The sequence below is a fragment of the Sinocyclocheilus anshuiensis genome, unplaced genomic scaffold, assembly GCF_001515605.1.
Source record: "Sinocyclocheilus anshuiensis isolate Anshui unplaced genomic scaffold, SAMN03320099.WGS_v1.1 scaffold195, whole genome shotgun sequence".
In the NCBI taxonomy this organism is placed as follows: domain Eukaryota; kingdom Metazoa; phylum Chordata; class Actinopteri; order Cypriniformes; family Cyprinidae; genus Sinocyclocheilus; species Sinocyclocheilus anshuiensis.
The window spans coordinates 2,895,840-2,912,384 of record NW_015548236.1 but is presented as its reverse complement, the minus strand read 5'-3'; the positions used below and the strand labels follow the sequence as shown (position 1 = coordinate 2,912,384).

General features: G+C 37.9%; 2 protein-coding genes across 3 annotated transcripts; both read right to left on the bottom strand.

Moving 5' to 3' along the window:
• Window positions 1-682: 682 nt before the first annotated feature.
• LOC107654774 (homeobox protein Hox-A9a-like) lies at window positions 683-3,236 on the bottom strand. Its single transcript, XM_016442026.1, has 2 exons — window positions 1,935-3,236; window positions 683-1,640 (listed from the first exon to the last, which is right to left on the bottom strand). The coding sequence occupies exons 1-2, from the start codon at window positions 2,446-2,448 to the stop codon at window positions 1,402-1,404; spliced, it is 753 nt and encodes a 250-aa protein (XP_016297512.1). The 5' UTR covers window positions 2,449-3,236; the 3' UTR covers window positions 683-1,401.
• Window positions 3,237-11,354: 8,118 nt separating this feature from the next.
• LOC107654698 (homeobox protein Hox-A11a) lies at window positions 11,355-13,651 on the bottom strand. 2 transcript variants are annotated; one of them, XM_016441888.1, is made up of 2 exons: window positions 12,974-13,651; window positions 11,355-12,355 (listed from the first exon to the last, which is right to left on the bottom strand). In XM_016441888.1, the coding sequence occupies exons 1-2, from the start codon at window positions 13,590-13,592 to the stop codon at window positions 12,123-12,125; spliced, it is 852 nt and encodes a 283-aa protein (XP_016297374.1). In that variant the 5' UTR covers window positions 13,593-13,651; the 3' UTR covers window positions 11,355-12,122. The 2 variants fall into 2 exon arrangements, with proteins under 2 accessions (XP_016297374.1, XP_016297375.1); XM_016441889.1 differs by having other exon boundaries at window positions 12,983-13,651.
• Window positions 13,652-16,545: the final 2,894 nt, after the last annotated feature.

Genomic DNA, 16,545 nt, shown 5'->3' with positions numbered 1-16,545 from the left:
ATAAACGGTTATAGCAGTAATTGTCTTTTATGGCAGCATGCAGCTAACAACCTCATCTGCCAGACCGGTCTACGGGTCTGTTCTCCCCGAGTACAAACTCGCCCAGCATAACCTGGCCTCAGAACACATTCCTCAAGAGTCGATGGCAGGTCTGCCATCTCCTGGTATGGGTAAAATAAATTCGCGTTTTTATAAGACTTAAACACATTTCTATTTACATCTAAGGATGTTTACGCTCTCGTTTTTTTTTTTGTGAAATAGCGGCTGCACTATAAAATTCTATCATCATGTTTACATAGCATATTTAAATTAAACCAATGTATCAACCGTTAAAAATATAAAATAGCAACAAAAACAACAATTGTACAGAAATGTAATTAAATATTTCTTTCAATTATGCAAAATACAACTCTATGAAAAGCCTAGAAACTACAAGAAAATTATATATAGCCTATATATATAGCCTACTATATATATAGCCTAATAATACATCATTCTCAACTTAATTGTTATTTAAAAGGTCACGAGGACTACGGAACCTAAATGAGACTTGTTTGAAGATATGAAATGCTTTTATTATTCAATAAATAAAACCACAAATTACATCTGAGAAATGTAAGTAAACAAAACAAAAACTAAGTAAACTAACAACATATGACGGCCAACAGACCATGAGGTATTTGAAAAGTTGCCTACAGTGCTTTTCTACAGCTCAGTATTATTATTTTTTTTATTTTATTTTTTTTTACTTAGCTTATTCCCTGAAGTTCGCAGACTTCACCCAATATCACATCGGCTGATATGGCGTGAAATTTTTGGTCAATTCAAAACAAATAGGTAGGTAGTGGTGACTAGGTAGTTGTAATGTCACAATTGTCAATACAAAACGATTTCTAAGGACACATACAAAAGGACATAATTTCTAAGGGTACATGATCTCATGTAGCCTACTCAAGTGTATTAACTTAAACCTGGGCCCATTTTTTTCTAGTGAAAATTTAGGAAACGCTACAGAACAGAACATAAGAAAACTTAAGTTGCGGCCCGAAATACACACTGATATACTAACTACAATTGAAGAGAAACGGCATAGCCTATATATCAGACATGTTCATTCATTACTGATAAATTTGGTCCAAATGAAATACAGAATTTTAAATACTACTTCAGCAAGTATTTAAACAGGCTACGTCTGAAAAAAGAGATGTGTGCCGTATTTATTAAAATGTAACTACTCATGACAAACAAATAGCATAATCCAATATATCAAAGTATTGGATCCCAGCATGCTTTAAGAAAATGCTTGAATAACACCAGACCCAATGTAAAATCCCACGACATTATCATTTCAGTATAAGGATGGATTATCTCACATCCTCACCTACACGACGTGCTTCATTCTTAGTCGTCCTTCGTTCCATCTTTGTTTAATTTTTTCATCTTCATCCTGCGGTTTTGGAACCAAATTTTTACCTGTCTCTCCGTGAGGTTCAGTAGACGGGCGACCTCGAACCGCCGGTCGCGCGTGAGGTAAGTATTAAATAAAAACTCTTTCTCCAGCTCGAGGATCTGGTGCTTAGTATAAGGGCATCGTTTTTTACGCGTCGAGCTCGCGTGTAGCCAGTTGGACACAGGGTTGTCTGGGGAAAGGTAGGGAAGGGAATGAGGGTTTCGAAATCAAAAGCGAGTAGAGAATGATTTTAACACAAGACCATATATCAAAAAATTCAGACAATGGCATAAATCAGTTACCCAAACATATCTCAGGGCCTCGTAACAATCACGCCTAAACGGAAGTGAATATCATATTTCGCACGATTTTACAGCCTTTAACTAGAATGAGAATAATATTAAAACGCAGGAATTTATCAATAGTGCTTAATATAAATTTAATATAAGTGTACTCCTATATCCCACCATTTGGCCAGCCTTACCTGGATCAGCGCCCGGTTTCTCCTCTACATCGCCTCCCTTGTCAGCAGTCCGGCCAGATACTGTCTCAGTGTTGGTCGAACATCCTCCGTTAGTGAAGACTCCAGAAGGGAGTACGGCATGTGAACTGGCCTCTGTGCCGTTATCATTTGTTCTATTTGTATCAGGTTTGGCATGATAGTGATGGATTGTCGGTACCTCAGAGAGTGGCAGCCCACATGCAAAGTCCAAAAGCCAAGACTGCACATAATCCCCAGCTACTGGAGGTTGCGTATGCGGCTGATATACTGACGGTACACCGCTGGAGTAATGCGTTGGGATGTGGCCCCAACCCGAGCCACCATAAACGGGTTCCTTTGCCGGGAATGTGCAGGGACCGAGCTCTGTATGGTCTGTGGGTAGAACGGAGGGCCTGTGCTGAATGAGTCCTGAACCTGAGGAGAAGCGATTCTCCTCGTTGTCCGGCATAACAAGAGAGTCAACATAATATCCTGTCAGAGCTCCGGATGTCGACATGGCCGGGACGCGCTCTCATTCATACACACACACACACATAAAAACACTAACACACACATACAGTAACACGCTCACAAAATAACAATCTGTGAAAATGGAGAGGCAACTTCCCACTCACAAAGCACCAGTCAGCTAATAAGTTGAGAGCAAACTGCCATTTGATTGGGTAAGGTGCACACGTGACCATTGGAACATTTAAAAAAATATATATCAATGGAATTTCTGTAGGCTTAAAAAAAAAGATTGCTTTGTTTTTAATCTTCTCCCGTAAAAACAACCATCGAGCTACGGTAAGAAATAAATATGGGCATATTTACCAAATTTAAAAACTTTCTCTGAATTTGTTTAGATTCAAGATTTAAAGCACAATCCCAAGGACTGTTGTTTAGAAAATTTAATGTCTCACGTGACGGGACTGCATTCGAGCCTTTCTGCAGATAAACATCATGGACAGGAGTCATTGCCAGAAATGCATGTATTCAAACTGTAAATATACGACAAATTGAGAATAATTAAACACACTATGGTAGGAACGGCCTGTTTCATATACTGCACATAGTATGTGTTCCCTACGTGTTAGCTGTGCAGTTTTAGTTTTGATATTTTAACCATTGAGATAAAATAGTTACAGTACAGTGCACATGACGACCTGGATTCACATGGGAAGCTACCATGGTCAGCTAAATTTTCATTCATGGTTAGCAGCAAGCGGCTACTGCTTGTATATTACAAGTATCAGTAGCATTCCAGTAGAAAAGCAAGAATGTTCTTTATAGATATAAAGTCTTCTTATTGATTTTCCAGAATCTTCTGTATTTGCAAATTTATTTCAGAAAAATTGGTCCAGAAAAATATACAAAATATACGTTGCAGCTAAACAGAAGCCTTAAATGTCTCAAAGTATTAAATCCACACAGAATACGATGAATATGGAAACATACAATTTGTCAATTACCACATGACATTTATCAAATTATATTAATCTGCTCAGTCGAAAAGACAACATCAAAATAGCTATGACATTCAAAGTGGCTTGGTTCAGAATAAAAAGTGCCACTTAAAAATGAAAGAGCTTTTATTAAAACGAATACTATTAGAAATAATAACAACAGAATATAACAAATACTAATATAGTCTAATTATTATTATTGATACTTGTTATTGTTATTATAAATGTTGTTGTTGTACGTTTTATTCAGCAATCATTGGCCATAAATGGATTCCATTTATGTATCGTTTTGATATAAATTATGTTTGCCAAACAAAAAGCATTTAAAAGATGTTATTATGCTTACTATAATATGTAGCCTACCGGCACAAGCAAACAAAATTAACAAAAAAAAGGAAAGAAAGAAAGAAAGGAAAGAAAAGCATAATTCAATAAACGATTCTCAAGTAAAAACGAGTAGATACAATTAAAAACTTTAATCAGGTTTATTTTCAACTGATATAGAAAATAAGAAAGTCTAATGCACATCGGCTCAGTAATTGTGAGTCTCATACAACAATGAAAATGCAATATAATTTGTTTTTAAATCATTAAATAATTGTTAACACTGTTTAATAGTCCATCAGTGATTACCAGAAGGGCATTCAGAAGGATTTTACTATTTTACAGCAGGAAACGACACTACTTCTCAAAAAAGAATAGAGAGAGAAGGAAACAGCATGGCCCTTTGAGGCCGTAAACTGCACCGGGGTGTTTGTTAACACAACCAAATTTTACCATAGGCGTTATTCATGCTTTTTAGGCACAAATAAATTCCCTTTAGCTGTACTGGACAGCCACCATAAAGCCAATCTTTCCTTTTGTGTTCAGTCACTTCTTACGGCGCTAGGCGGAAGCCGGGAACGCAATTTCTCGAGCTCAGTGGCACGCCACCGAGGTCGCTGTTGCTTACAGCAGACAAGACTCGATTGCCGAGTATTGGACGTAACCGAGGCCTTGTCAAGTACTGTCTACACTGAGTTCAACAAATCAGTGTCTACATTCAATCCGAAAATGCAAACATCAAACAGCTTACGGCGATTGTGTTCAAAAGGCATTTTCTGAAATAATAATAGCCTAATGCTTTACATTTTATGGGAATTTAAATTATTTGGGACTGTTTCGATGTCCACTAGGTGAAAAAGTAGATCTTAGTTTACGGACGAATGAAACTGGGGCAATTAAGACAGTTTCATGTTGCAGAGTTTAAATATACAATCCCAACAACATGAAACTACCTAAACCACTCAACAGTCTGCTTTCAACTCTTCAGACAAAACACCTAATGGTATCAAAACAAATCGCCCACATTACCTTTCATCTAATCTTTAATATGCGTTTTCTATCAAACAACATGCATTTTTCGTAACAGCCAAGACCATTCATTTGAGAATAGCATCTTACCTGTGTTAACTTGATTTCAATGGAACGGCGAACCAAAAAAAAAAAAGACTGTTTTCCATCTCCTGAAATCCGAACGTCTTCATTCTTGCCTCCATCCAGTCTCTACTGAGGGTAGTCACTCAGAAAAGTGAGCCTCATAAAGTAGCCAGCAATAAAATGCCACAAAAGCAGACTAAACTCGCCATAATACCACGGTGTCTGTACATGTTGTGGCCCGTCGCTGAAGTGTGCTTAAATACTGTACATTTCCGCAGGAGATAACGGGAAATTTCATTGCAAAACGAAATTTGACTTCAAAAATCTATAACGTAATAGGCTACATAACACTACCCTTTCACAGCATAGCTCAACAAAGGTCATGTAAGCACAAATGCAAAATGTACTACACACTGAAAACCAACATTATATGTTTAAGTTTGGACAAATACAAGCACATTTTTATCCGATGCCAGAACAATAAATCATTTGTTTTTCTGTTTCGTTGCACATAGGTTTTATACTTCGTAGTTCAAGGTAGTTTTAATTTAAAGATCGATCGATAGATAGATAGATAGATAGAAAGATAGATAGATAGATAGATAGATAGATGGTCAGGATCGATAGATAGATAGATAGATAGAAAGATAGATAGATAGATAGATAGATAGATAGATAGGCGCAAACATTACAATGGTTCACAATTTCCTTGTGGAGAATACACTGTTTAGACTATATGGCGATCTGAATTCACAACGTCGCCTGTTGTAGTAGGCCTACATAGCCAGGAAAATTTGTATAAAAATAAAACGCATGTGCGAGCACACAATTTTCATAATTCTTGAATAATGCGTATTAGGATTAGAAATAATAAAGAAAAATGAACAGCCTGCATACCATTAAGATTTAAAAAAATAAAAATACAATCGCAATATAATCAATGTATTCAATTTGTTTGCACAATGTTAACATACTAAACATAGCCTACCTATAGACATACGGCATGGCAAGAACAAAGCGAAATCATATACATTGACACCACATGAAATGAACCACATGATTATTGTTCTTCCAAAAATGAGGAAACAAGTATGTATAAAATTAAAAGGGTAAACAAGTGTGTGTATGTATGTGTATATATATATATATATATATATATATACATACACCCACAGAAAAATAATCATGTGGTTAATTTATATGCATTTATGTACGTATATGTATATATAAAATGTAGAATAAACTCATCATTAAAAAATTCATAACCGTCACAGACTTCAAGGATTATTTCTCTTTGCGCTGGTCATTTTCTCAATTTCCATTCTGGAACTAGGCTATATTTTGACTTGCCTGAATGTCAGATGCACACTGCGGCTGAGTTCTAGGCGGCGCTCCTGAGTCAAGTACATCTTGTAGACTGTAGAGGAACTTCTTCTCCAGCTCTAAGGTTTGTTGTTTGGTGTAAGGACAGCGCTTCTTCCGGAAAGTCCAGTTTGCTGAACACTCCATGTCTCCTATACAAGATAGCACATGTAGGCTATTAGTAAAGATGACAGCAAAATGGGGCTGCATAATAAAATAGTTTTATGGTCTGCATAATTAAATTTGTGTTGTGTCAGGCATTTAGTTTCTAAATAAAACACAATGTAACAATATTTGAGATCACTATTCTGAAAAATGAAAGGAATATATTTAGTTAAGGAATATCGAAATATTGCTGTATCTTTTTTTAACCAAAAGTGACATACAGACTTATTTTTAAGCATATTTTGTTATATATGCCTTTTTTATTCATATATATTGATAGTATTTAACGTCGCACTCTTTCGACACTGTTTAGTATCTAAACTTTTTTTTTTACTGACCTATGCATATTCTATTAGGGCTGCATGTTAAATCGCATGCGATTTATCGTGCAGCCCTATATTCTATTGTATAGCATTTTATGTTTATGTTGTTTAAGAGTATTTTCTGTCAGTAAATGTCTGGATATATAGTACTTACATTCAATAATTTTTTATTTAATTCCAATTTATTTAAAGGGTTAGTTCACCCCAAAATGAAAATTCTGTCATTAATTACTCACTCTCATGTCATTCAAAACCTGTAAGAACTCCGTTCATCTTCGGAACACAAATTAAGATATTTTGGATGGAATCTGAGCGCTCTCTGACCCTCCCATATAGACAACATCCCAACTGAAATGTTCCCAGTCAGAAACGTAGCAAGGACGTCGGTAAAACATTCCATGTGACATCAGTGGCTCAACTTCAATTTTGCGAAGCTACGAGAATACTTTTTATGCTCAAAGAAAACAACAATTACATAATTTATTTAACAATTCTTCTCCCCCGAGTTAAGAAGTAATCAGAGTTGTTTACCTTAGGAGGGGAAAGCGCCCCGCATGAATGTAATCGGCGTAATCACCGTTGTTTACACTTAGGGTAAAGCGTGCTTATGCATTGTGATACTCTCCAAAATGGCAGAAGGCATAACTCGGGGGAGAAGAATTTTGTTTTCTTTGCGCACAAAAAGTATTCTCGTAGATTTGCAAAATTGAAGTTGAGCCACTGATGTCACATGGACTGTTTTACCGATGTCCTTGCTACGTTTCTGTCTGGGAACATTTCAGTTGTTGCTGGCTATGGGAGGGTCAGAGAGCTTTCAGATTCCATCAAAATATCTTAATTTGTGTTTTGACGATGAACGGAGGTCTTAGGGGTTTGGAATGACATGAGGGTGAGTAATTAATGACATAATGTTCATTTTGGGGTGAACTAACCCTTTAAAGGGGTCACATGATGCTGCTAAAAAGAACATTATTTGGTGTATTCGGTCTGAAAAGCAAGGTGCGTTGTGATTGGCCGAATTCCTCAAGCGTGTGACGGAAGTGTTATGTCCCTTACCATATTGTGATGCCTGCCGCAACCACATGTGACGACCCCGGGCTGGACTCGCGCTTCGTCCACGGTGAAAGCTGATCAACAGCGCGAAGTTGAAGTATTTCCTCAGCGACCAGCACGGATCAGCTCGAGGCATGACGAAGCGATATCGTCCTCTTTTGGAAGGCCAAACAAAGTAGTTTCGCTTTCACAAGTAAGCACACAGCGCCTTCACGGACATGGCGGCGGTGGCAGCAACAATACTACAGCGAGAATAAAAGTTATGCCTTCTTTCTTTGCGTGAACATTTGGGCGGTGTTATGCAAATCTTCCCAGATAGTGACGTAGGTATGTGGGGGCGTGTTAGAACGAGCCGTTTTAGGTAAGTGTGGCTGACTCTTAACTTTTATAAAGAATATCTCTTTGGATTTGAGACTTTAGTCTTTGCAACTTTACAGATCTTCTTTATGCACCAAGAGCTTGTAACACTCCAAAGAGAAAGGAAAAATTGAAATCGCATCATATGACCCCTTTATCATGCTATTTAGCTATATTCTATAGTCTCTGCACCAGATGAATACATAAATTGCCTCAAAGTTATGTTAGTAATAAATTAATAGTATCAAATGCATATCAAAGACCAGACCTATAACAGATCTTACCTTTGCCACATTGCACCAAGTAAGTCTGACATATTTCCCGAATGTGCTACGTTTCCTTTGCTTTTTCCTCATCGTTGCCATCCGGCGTATAGACAACACGATCATCTCCATCTTGTTTGCTTGATAATAGAGATGTGGAAGTCTAAATAGGCAGCCACTGCAGTAGTGACTATAGGCTCGACTTCAGATGGCCTATATCCCTGCAAGATACTATCGGATCCCAGCACCTGCCCGACGCATTCCGTGAACGATAATCCTCTTTCAGGTGTGGCTGGATGCTACTTTAGTGCATATCCGCGGCTCGAAATTCTCTGATGTCCTGAGGACAGAGGCAAAATGTTTTAACGATGCGATACGAGCTGCTCCGAACCACATCGCCATGCTGGTCACAGTTATGGTTTGAGCAGCCACATTTGTCTGAAGTTTTGCTGGGTTGTGAGTAATGTTGCTTTTCAAAGTAAGATGCCAAACTCCAGTTACTGATGCTTATCTAGCTTCCAGGTTCAGTCCGCTTATTATTTAGGGAATCCGAAAGGCACTCACTCCCTTTTGCGCTAACACTTCCCACGCCATTATCGGGAAGTGTTTTGAGGATAGTGCATGAGAAAGCTCATTGGTGGTCATTTACTTCGTTTGACAAGCTGGGTGTGCTGAGGTGTCCTCATTCTATTCAGTGAGCACGTTTCAACCAGTTGGAGCATGGAAGCACAAAGAGCCACACCCCTCCAGGCCTGCGTCACCTGTCTGTATAGCAGCAACGTTTGGACTGCAGAGCAGACCAGATGTGGAACGACTAGATTTTCGCGCTATGCGCCATTCTGCGCTCAACCTCGCGCACACGACCTAAAACGTGTGCATGTGTGAAATTGCGGGTTGCCACAATTTTTTTTTCCATGCACCCTCAGTGTTTCAAAAATACACAACGTTTTAAAACATGCATTAAAATTCGAACAAACAAGGCCTATATTAACAAGCACATATATTTTCGAATTTAAAACAGATCGAAATTGGGAGAGTAAGTTTATCAACAGCCTAACATCAAAACATAAATGTTAATTATTGACTTAATATTAAGTATTTGTAGAATTATGTCTGAGACAAAATAACACTACTGCCATTTCTGCTGCACACATTAGAAAGTACCGTCTTCAAATTCAACGTATTATTAATTTTTCGAATCCTTTAAACATCCACATGCTAAAACAAAACAAAACAAAACAAAACAAAACAAAACACAGACAGCACAACGTTTCTTAAGTTCCAAATCCACGCTGTATGGCACTGACACTGGCATGTTCAAATTCAAGTTTAAAAATAAACGTGAAAAAGGGATTTGTCGTTTATAGGCCTAACAGTCATATATTCCAAAATATTGCCAGATTTCTTAGGTTACCCTTTATCTCTCTCGATATTTTAAGTTGTGTTTTTTAATAGCGTAATATAAATAAGATTGATCTAAGGCTTATTTACCTTTTATGAAGTTAATGTAACAATGTAAGTAATAAAATAGTGTTGCTAACAATACCTTTTCCCCGCTTTCGTGTTTATTCATCCATATCCACTTATTTTATACAATTTTCTAAATCATAAACCTTTAGTTTAAAAATGGGATAGGGCTATAGAAAAACTCATTATTGTTATTGGTTATGGTTGTATTTTGTTTGTCTTTAGTACAGGCCATAGGATATTGTAATCCACCCGCTTAAAACAATAAATTTATCTTATTAGTGGTTATAGTCAATTAGTGGTTAGACTGGAGTATATGGGAAATAGACTAGACTAGGTTTAGGCTAATTGGCCTAATGAAGTTAGGCCTAATTTGGGGACTACACTAGCATGCACTTGCACATACAGACATTGCTATTTCCGTCTTCATCGTGTAACACTACAACCCATTACTTATTTAATATTTGTCGATCTAAACGTAATATTTCATAGGCCTATGTATTTTAGTTATTATGCCTATACCTGCCAAAGCTGAAATGCTAAACTCAACCCTTTCATTTCCACGTTTCTTTTATAGCTTTTGATATTTTGATTCAACGATTTGACATTCAAACATTTAAGTCTGCAAATATCCTCCTGTTCAATCAATGATCCACGGCCATGACATTGATCTCACGAGTGCCTCCCAATGGAGGCCATTTGAACCTACTCGTGGGACAGTTATCACTGCAAGTCGATATATGAAAATAGAGAAAAACTAAACTAAAAAAAAAAAACTAATAATAAGTAATAAACAACACAGAGAAAACAGCACTACGCACGGCAGGAAAAAACGTTTAGTGTGAAATTAATACAGGCAGAAAGCACACGAGCACTCCTGAAAGCCGCACGTCAAAATCTGTTTGCCTCTGTCCCCTTGGAATCGTAGCTGATAACCTTGGTTCTCAGACAGTTTATGACACCACACTGCAATTGCCCAAATGCTCCAGACACAGACAGCTTTTATGGTCGTGTTGCTGAAGCAACAAGGAGGATGTCCCCGTAATTAGGCGGATATTCCTCAGCGCCTCGAAGGATGCGCCAGCCAGGCCATGTCGCTCTGCAGCAAGCAACCATAAAGCTCAGCCTTTCTCTCACCCTCTCTTCTACTTTCTTTCTCTCTCCCACTGTCTTCGTTTATTGCTCTTAGGCTGTCATATATGAACACTACGAGCACGGCCATAAACATTCAGATGATAACTGCAAATAGTACTGTAACCACTGTGACGGTAAAACTGTCAGGTAACAATTGCTTCTTCTTATGGTCCGAGAGAGTTCTTAAGAAAAAGAAGAAAAACAAAACAAAACATTGTGTTTTTTTTTTATAAATGCGCATAATGCGCAAGTGTATACTCATGCACAATACATATGTACACAATTATAGATATATTTGAAAAGAAAACGGTGTAGGCTACTACAAGTATACGTTACCCCTTTAATTATTTAATTTAGGAAGTATATGTCATAAAGATGATTTTCTGGATTACAATCAGCCAAACCCTATTTTAACCCCAGGATAATGTTCATAGCGATGCAGAGTAGAACATGGGCGAAAAAAGTCATTGTGAAAACGTAATTTCTTAAGCCTGAAAGAGTCCACTTGAGATTCAGTGAGATTGCATGTTCTCCGTTCGGTCAGGCTCACTGTCTGTTTTATTTCTGTTCACAGAGTTTGCAGCAAGTGAAAACTTTGGATGATCAGATTTTAGTCAGTACACAGTTGCTTGTGACGGCAGTAGAAGAAAGTATCGCTTAAAGACGTTCACTATAACAACTATGGATGAAAATTATATTTGGTGGCAAATCAAATAAATAATTTGGAAACTGGGAGCAGTCACGCTAACATTTTAGCAGTTTTTTTTATATTTGGTCACACCAAAGTCATTAGGCCAACCTGTACAACATTCCTCCACAAAAAAATAACACGCCATATGGCTTGTCAAAAGCCTTTCCTTGTTTAGACTCGGATATTTCAGCCAGTTTCACTCCATCTTCGCGTGTAGTTCATCACAACTGCAAGCGGAATAGTCCATAGTGTGTATCACGAGCTCTTAATTAAATAATTTCTGTTCGCCAAAAATTGTATACATTTATCTATTACGAGCACAAACAACCCGTATTTAAAATGTGAATTTCAATGTCTGCTCTCTATAATTGTATACACGTGAATGGTGCCTAGTCACGAACTTGAAGTTAACCGCTGAGAGTCTGTATAACGTCTTGTATGTGATCTCATTACTGCAGCTGTTGTATTGTATCTCTTGCTATTTCCTTGCCCTAGAGCAGTGGGTTGGTACTGTAGTACTGTAACCGGTCCCGATTTAGTTTCTTTTCCTTCATCCGCCGGTTCTGGAACCAAATTTTCACTTGGCGATCGGTGAGGTTAAGCATCCGTGAGAGCTGAAGTCGTTTCTCTTTGTTAATGTACACGCTGAAGAAAAATTCCCTCTCGAGCTCCCGGATTTGAAATTTTGTATAGGGACATCTCTTCTTGCGAACCCTGGGTCCACCTAACAGAAAATGACCAATAAACACATGATCATCATTAATCCAAAGGGTTAGATTATGAAAAATAAGATTATTATATGGCATTATGGCCTGTATGAAAATAAGTTAAAGAAGTTAGTACAGTACACGAAATATCTATCTATCTATCTATCTATCTATGATTGTCATTGTTAAGGTTAATAAATACAAAGACAAATCTAAATCTAAAGTTTATTTAGGCTACAAACAACAGATTTTCTATCTAAAGGGTTGTAAAATTTAAAATATATATTTTTATAATAACGTATTTTTACTTTTTAAAAAACATGCATTAATTACCAGAGAATAACTAGGCGCTTGTTACTCTGACTGTTGTAAACAATCCTGTGAAATCACTGCGGCCACTTGAATACATTTTAAAGTTCAAGTTAAAAATGCGCTAGCTTTGTCTTTTCATGGCCAATTTCAATTCCAAGCACGTGATTCTCACAGTTTATATGTAGCCTAGGTTTTGTTGAGGAAATCTCAGGCCCTCCATAAACCTTATACGCTTATAAAACAGCATATAAAAATTTTAACAGGAGCGCGCAAGATTGCAAACTTTCTCGCATGACAGTCTCGCTGAGCTCTAGCCTACTTACTGCTCGCACCGCTAGTCTTTTCCTCGTTGTTTCCGGAAGAATACTCGGGGCTACTGGTCTCCTGTCGCTCCTTTCCTTCGCACTCCTGCTCCGGTGCGGGCGCTGGCGTTGGCTGTTTGCTGGAGTGCATTTTATCCCTCGCTGCATAGTCGCTGGTCGCAACACTGTCCGAGCCCCTGTAGGCGGTGTCAAAAAACTGGTCAAATGCTTGAGGAAGCACCCCGTTTCTTCCAACATTGCCGTAGAAATTGGACGCGGAGGTCGAGTTCGATGAGTGATAATACGCAGATGCATTATTCTTGGGGAACATTTCACCAACTGTCGTTGCCGCTGGTAAACACTCCCTGTGTACTATGTCCTCCGACGGATAACACTGAGCCAGTGCACCCCGGTGAGGCCATTTACTGGACGCGTCAATAGCATAGTCTCGGAACGTAACCTCCCTGACATGCTGTACCTGAGGCAGGTTAGATGAGTAAGAGTAGGTAACTGGACGAGAAGACGGACTTTGGGAAAGGAAAGAGGGCAACGTGGAGAAATCAGCCCCCGGAACGTAATACGTGCAGCTGGGCAGATACATGTTGGAACCAACGGAAACCCTCTCGTCAAAATCCATCATTGTACCCGCGCAGCTTCTAGCTTGGGCTAGCGAGACCTATACGCAACGCCCACAACATAGCTCTCATGTGCGCGTGCCTCTTACCCGAGTTGTAGGGGTATCCGCGAGGCAGAAATTTTGAGACGTAAGATGACGTGGAAATCCATCTCTATCCAGTCCAATTGAGGCCAGGATCACGTGATCTAGAAAAGAAATGGACAGATCCTCGCTCACTTGTTTATATTGACAGTGAAAGACAATTAATGGCAGATCCAAACTGTTTAACGAAGTTCAGACTGAATTACGAATTAATTTGTAATTGGTTTGCGAATAGGCCTAGTTTGTGGAAATTAAAACATTCTCTGTTGAACATAAATAATTTGTACTGTGTTCGACTGACTGTGGTTTTTAAATGTCCTATTTTAAATTTACAAATAGACGTTATGAAATTACATTCTAAAAAAAAAATACAGTCTTGACAAATTAGGCTACTGTAATCTAAGTTAGTAAATCAAGAACAGGCTTAAGGCTTGCGAGCGATCAATACTGTCTATCATAACACCATCGGCATTAAAAAAAGAAAATGACTGTTTTGATACAAAGGGTGGTACATGTGGCTTCTATAGCTAATCCAGACTTTCTATAAAACTCTACCCTACATTTAAAAATATTTGCACTATACCTTTCAGTCTTTCAGTCTTACATTTTACATTTTTATTGTCATTATTAAGTTATTTGACACAAAATGTGTAGGCCTATGATGATTAATGATTATGCTGTAAATCAGAATACATGATTATAATAATAATTAGATCATTGCTTCACCGTTCAAATTTTGCTATATAAAATCATTCTAAGTTGAATTCACACGACGAACGAACTACATTCAGAAAGATCTCGGTCTACTGAATAAATGACACATTATCCGGATGTACCTAATAGTGCCTCATTTATTTAACACAATTCCGGCAACTTTCAAAAATTTCAGAACCTTGTTGTGTTTTTCGCCCCTCTTTTTTTTTTAAACTATCACGTGAATTTTGTCCCGGCAGCTCATTAAGTAGCCTAATATAGAAAACAGTTTAATTGAGTTTTGAACGGCCTGAGAATAAATGAGTTTAACCGTGGTTCTTAAACCTGGATTAGGCCAGTATAGGCCTCACTTTTCCACAACACATAACCCTTAATCCCCTTGCACCCTACGTGCCTCCGAGGAGCGCACAGGGAGGTTTAAGATATTCTGATGATATAATTCCTTTATGCTAATAAGTTCTCCACGATAATTAGCAGAATGATAGGCTACAAATACAAAATCGGTGGCCCCAAGACGAGACGCTCCGCCTCTTCGTCAACACAAGACAAATTCCGCGCCGTGTGTTGGAAAGCTTTCAGCAGTAATTTAGGGCCCGAGTACAATGGAAACCTGCGATGGGTAACTGGAAAGCAGAGATTTTAATGCAATTTGTATGTTCTAAATAATGCGACCCCCTTTTTACTCTCCTTTTAACACAACAGAGCAAGACTGCTCAACCAAGATTAAGAGGTCGAGCAACATGTAGCTATAAAGACAACAATTTCTCTGTAACAACAGATTAAAAAATAAGGTAAGATAGTTTAGACAAAAGAACAGTTATAATAAATAGGAACATGGATTAAAATATGAATATACGAATATAATTATTTCCTATAACATCACCTGCTGGTATGGGAATCTGGGGGCTAGAAGCAAAAGTAAGATCACAAAGATTATTAATATAGCCAGTAAAATCATATTGGACCCCTAGAGGCAGCTGGTGGAACTGTATACAAACCAGACCAGGAGGAAAGCCTCACAAATAGTTCAGGACTCCACTCACCCTCTCCAACATGAATTTGAAAAACTTCCTTCAGGCAGACGATACAGGGTACCCATAGCAACAAGAAATATTTTCAAGAAATCTTTTATACCATCTGCCATTACTTTATTAAATAAATGATTTATAATCAGGTTTATGTATATTATGTAACTAATTGCTGTTATCTATTTATTAATATTATTTAGTTATTTATTTATTAATTATCTACTTATGGTTTTAGTACTATTAGCCTAATTTCTATATACTGCTTTTATGTCTCATGTGTCTGTAATCCTTGGGGCAAGACGTTCTTGTATTGTATGTTTTGTGTGTCTGTTGTATTGGACTGTGAAGTTAAGTGTATTTGTGGTAGTCCTATATGTTTTTGTGGGGCCGAAGATTAATTTCCACATGTGTGGACAATAAAGATTTCTAATCGAATCTAATGCCATAAGTAGATACATTAATATATACAACCATCTTTAAATATAGACCTATGTTATGCGAAGTAAGAGATTGAATCATATGCTTTTATATAACGTTATGATATAATATTTTTTTTCGTTCCACAGTATCTATGTATAGTCTGGCATTGCGGCCCACACCCCCTCCCTCAGGTTTACCGCACAGACTTGGCTGTGCGGTCGACTTCAAGTTCGGGGAGGGGGACGGGCTACCGCCCACCGCGCAAGTCTGAAAAAGAATGAACAACAAACGCCACGCAAGCCTCTCCATGCCCCGGATGGAGTTTCACAAACTAAGCTTTCACATCAGGGAACTTTACAAAGGAACGACAAAGAGCAATATAATGTGACAAGTAGGAAAAACAAGCACTTGGAAAAAAAAATGCACGAAACCTCCACTTCAACATAATATAGGCCTGCGTAGTCTCTCTCACACACGCCAGAGTAAATATATCACACACAGCAACATGCAGTTTTGAAATAACAATAACCGTAAATATATCAGAAGAATAACTAGTGTGAAGCTAAATAATATTTAATTTGTTCAAAAATCATGTTTTTGCAGCCAAACTGTTTGTATGTGTTACCGGAATGTCCGTTCACCTCTAGCTACAGTGTGAATATAACTTTAGGTACGACTAAACTGTCTGTTACATACAACGCACAACAGAACAG

What these genes read in the sequence shown, in the direction of transcription:
- LOC107654774 (XM_016442026.1), bottom strand. Translation starts at nt 2,448, where the DNA reads ATGTCGACATCCGGAGCTCTGACAGGATATTATGTTGACTCTCTTGTT. An exon ending in GAAACCGGGCGCTGATCCAG is followed by an intron (nt 1,641 to 1,934) that starts GTAAGGCTGGCC and finishes ACCTTTCCCCAG; the next exon opens with ACAACCCTGTGTCCAACTGG.
- LOC107654698 (XM_016441888.1), bottom strand. Translation starts at nt 13,592, where the DNA reads ATGATGGATTTTGACGAGAGGGTTTCCGTTGGTTCCAACATGTATCTG. An exon ending in AAAGACTAGCGGTGCGAGCA is followed by an intron (nt 12,356 to 12,973) that starts GTAAGTAGGCTA and finishes ATTTTCTGTTAG; the next exon opens with GTGGACCCAGGGTTCGCAAG.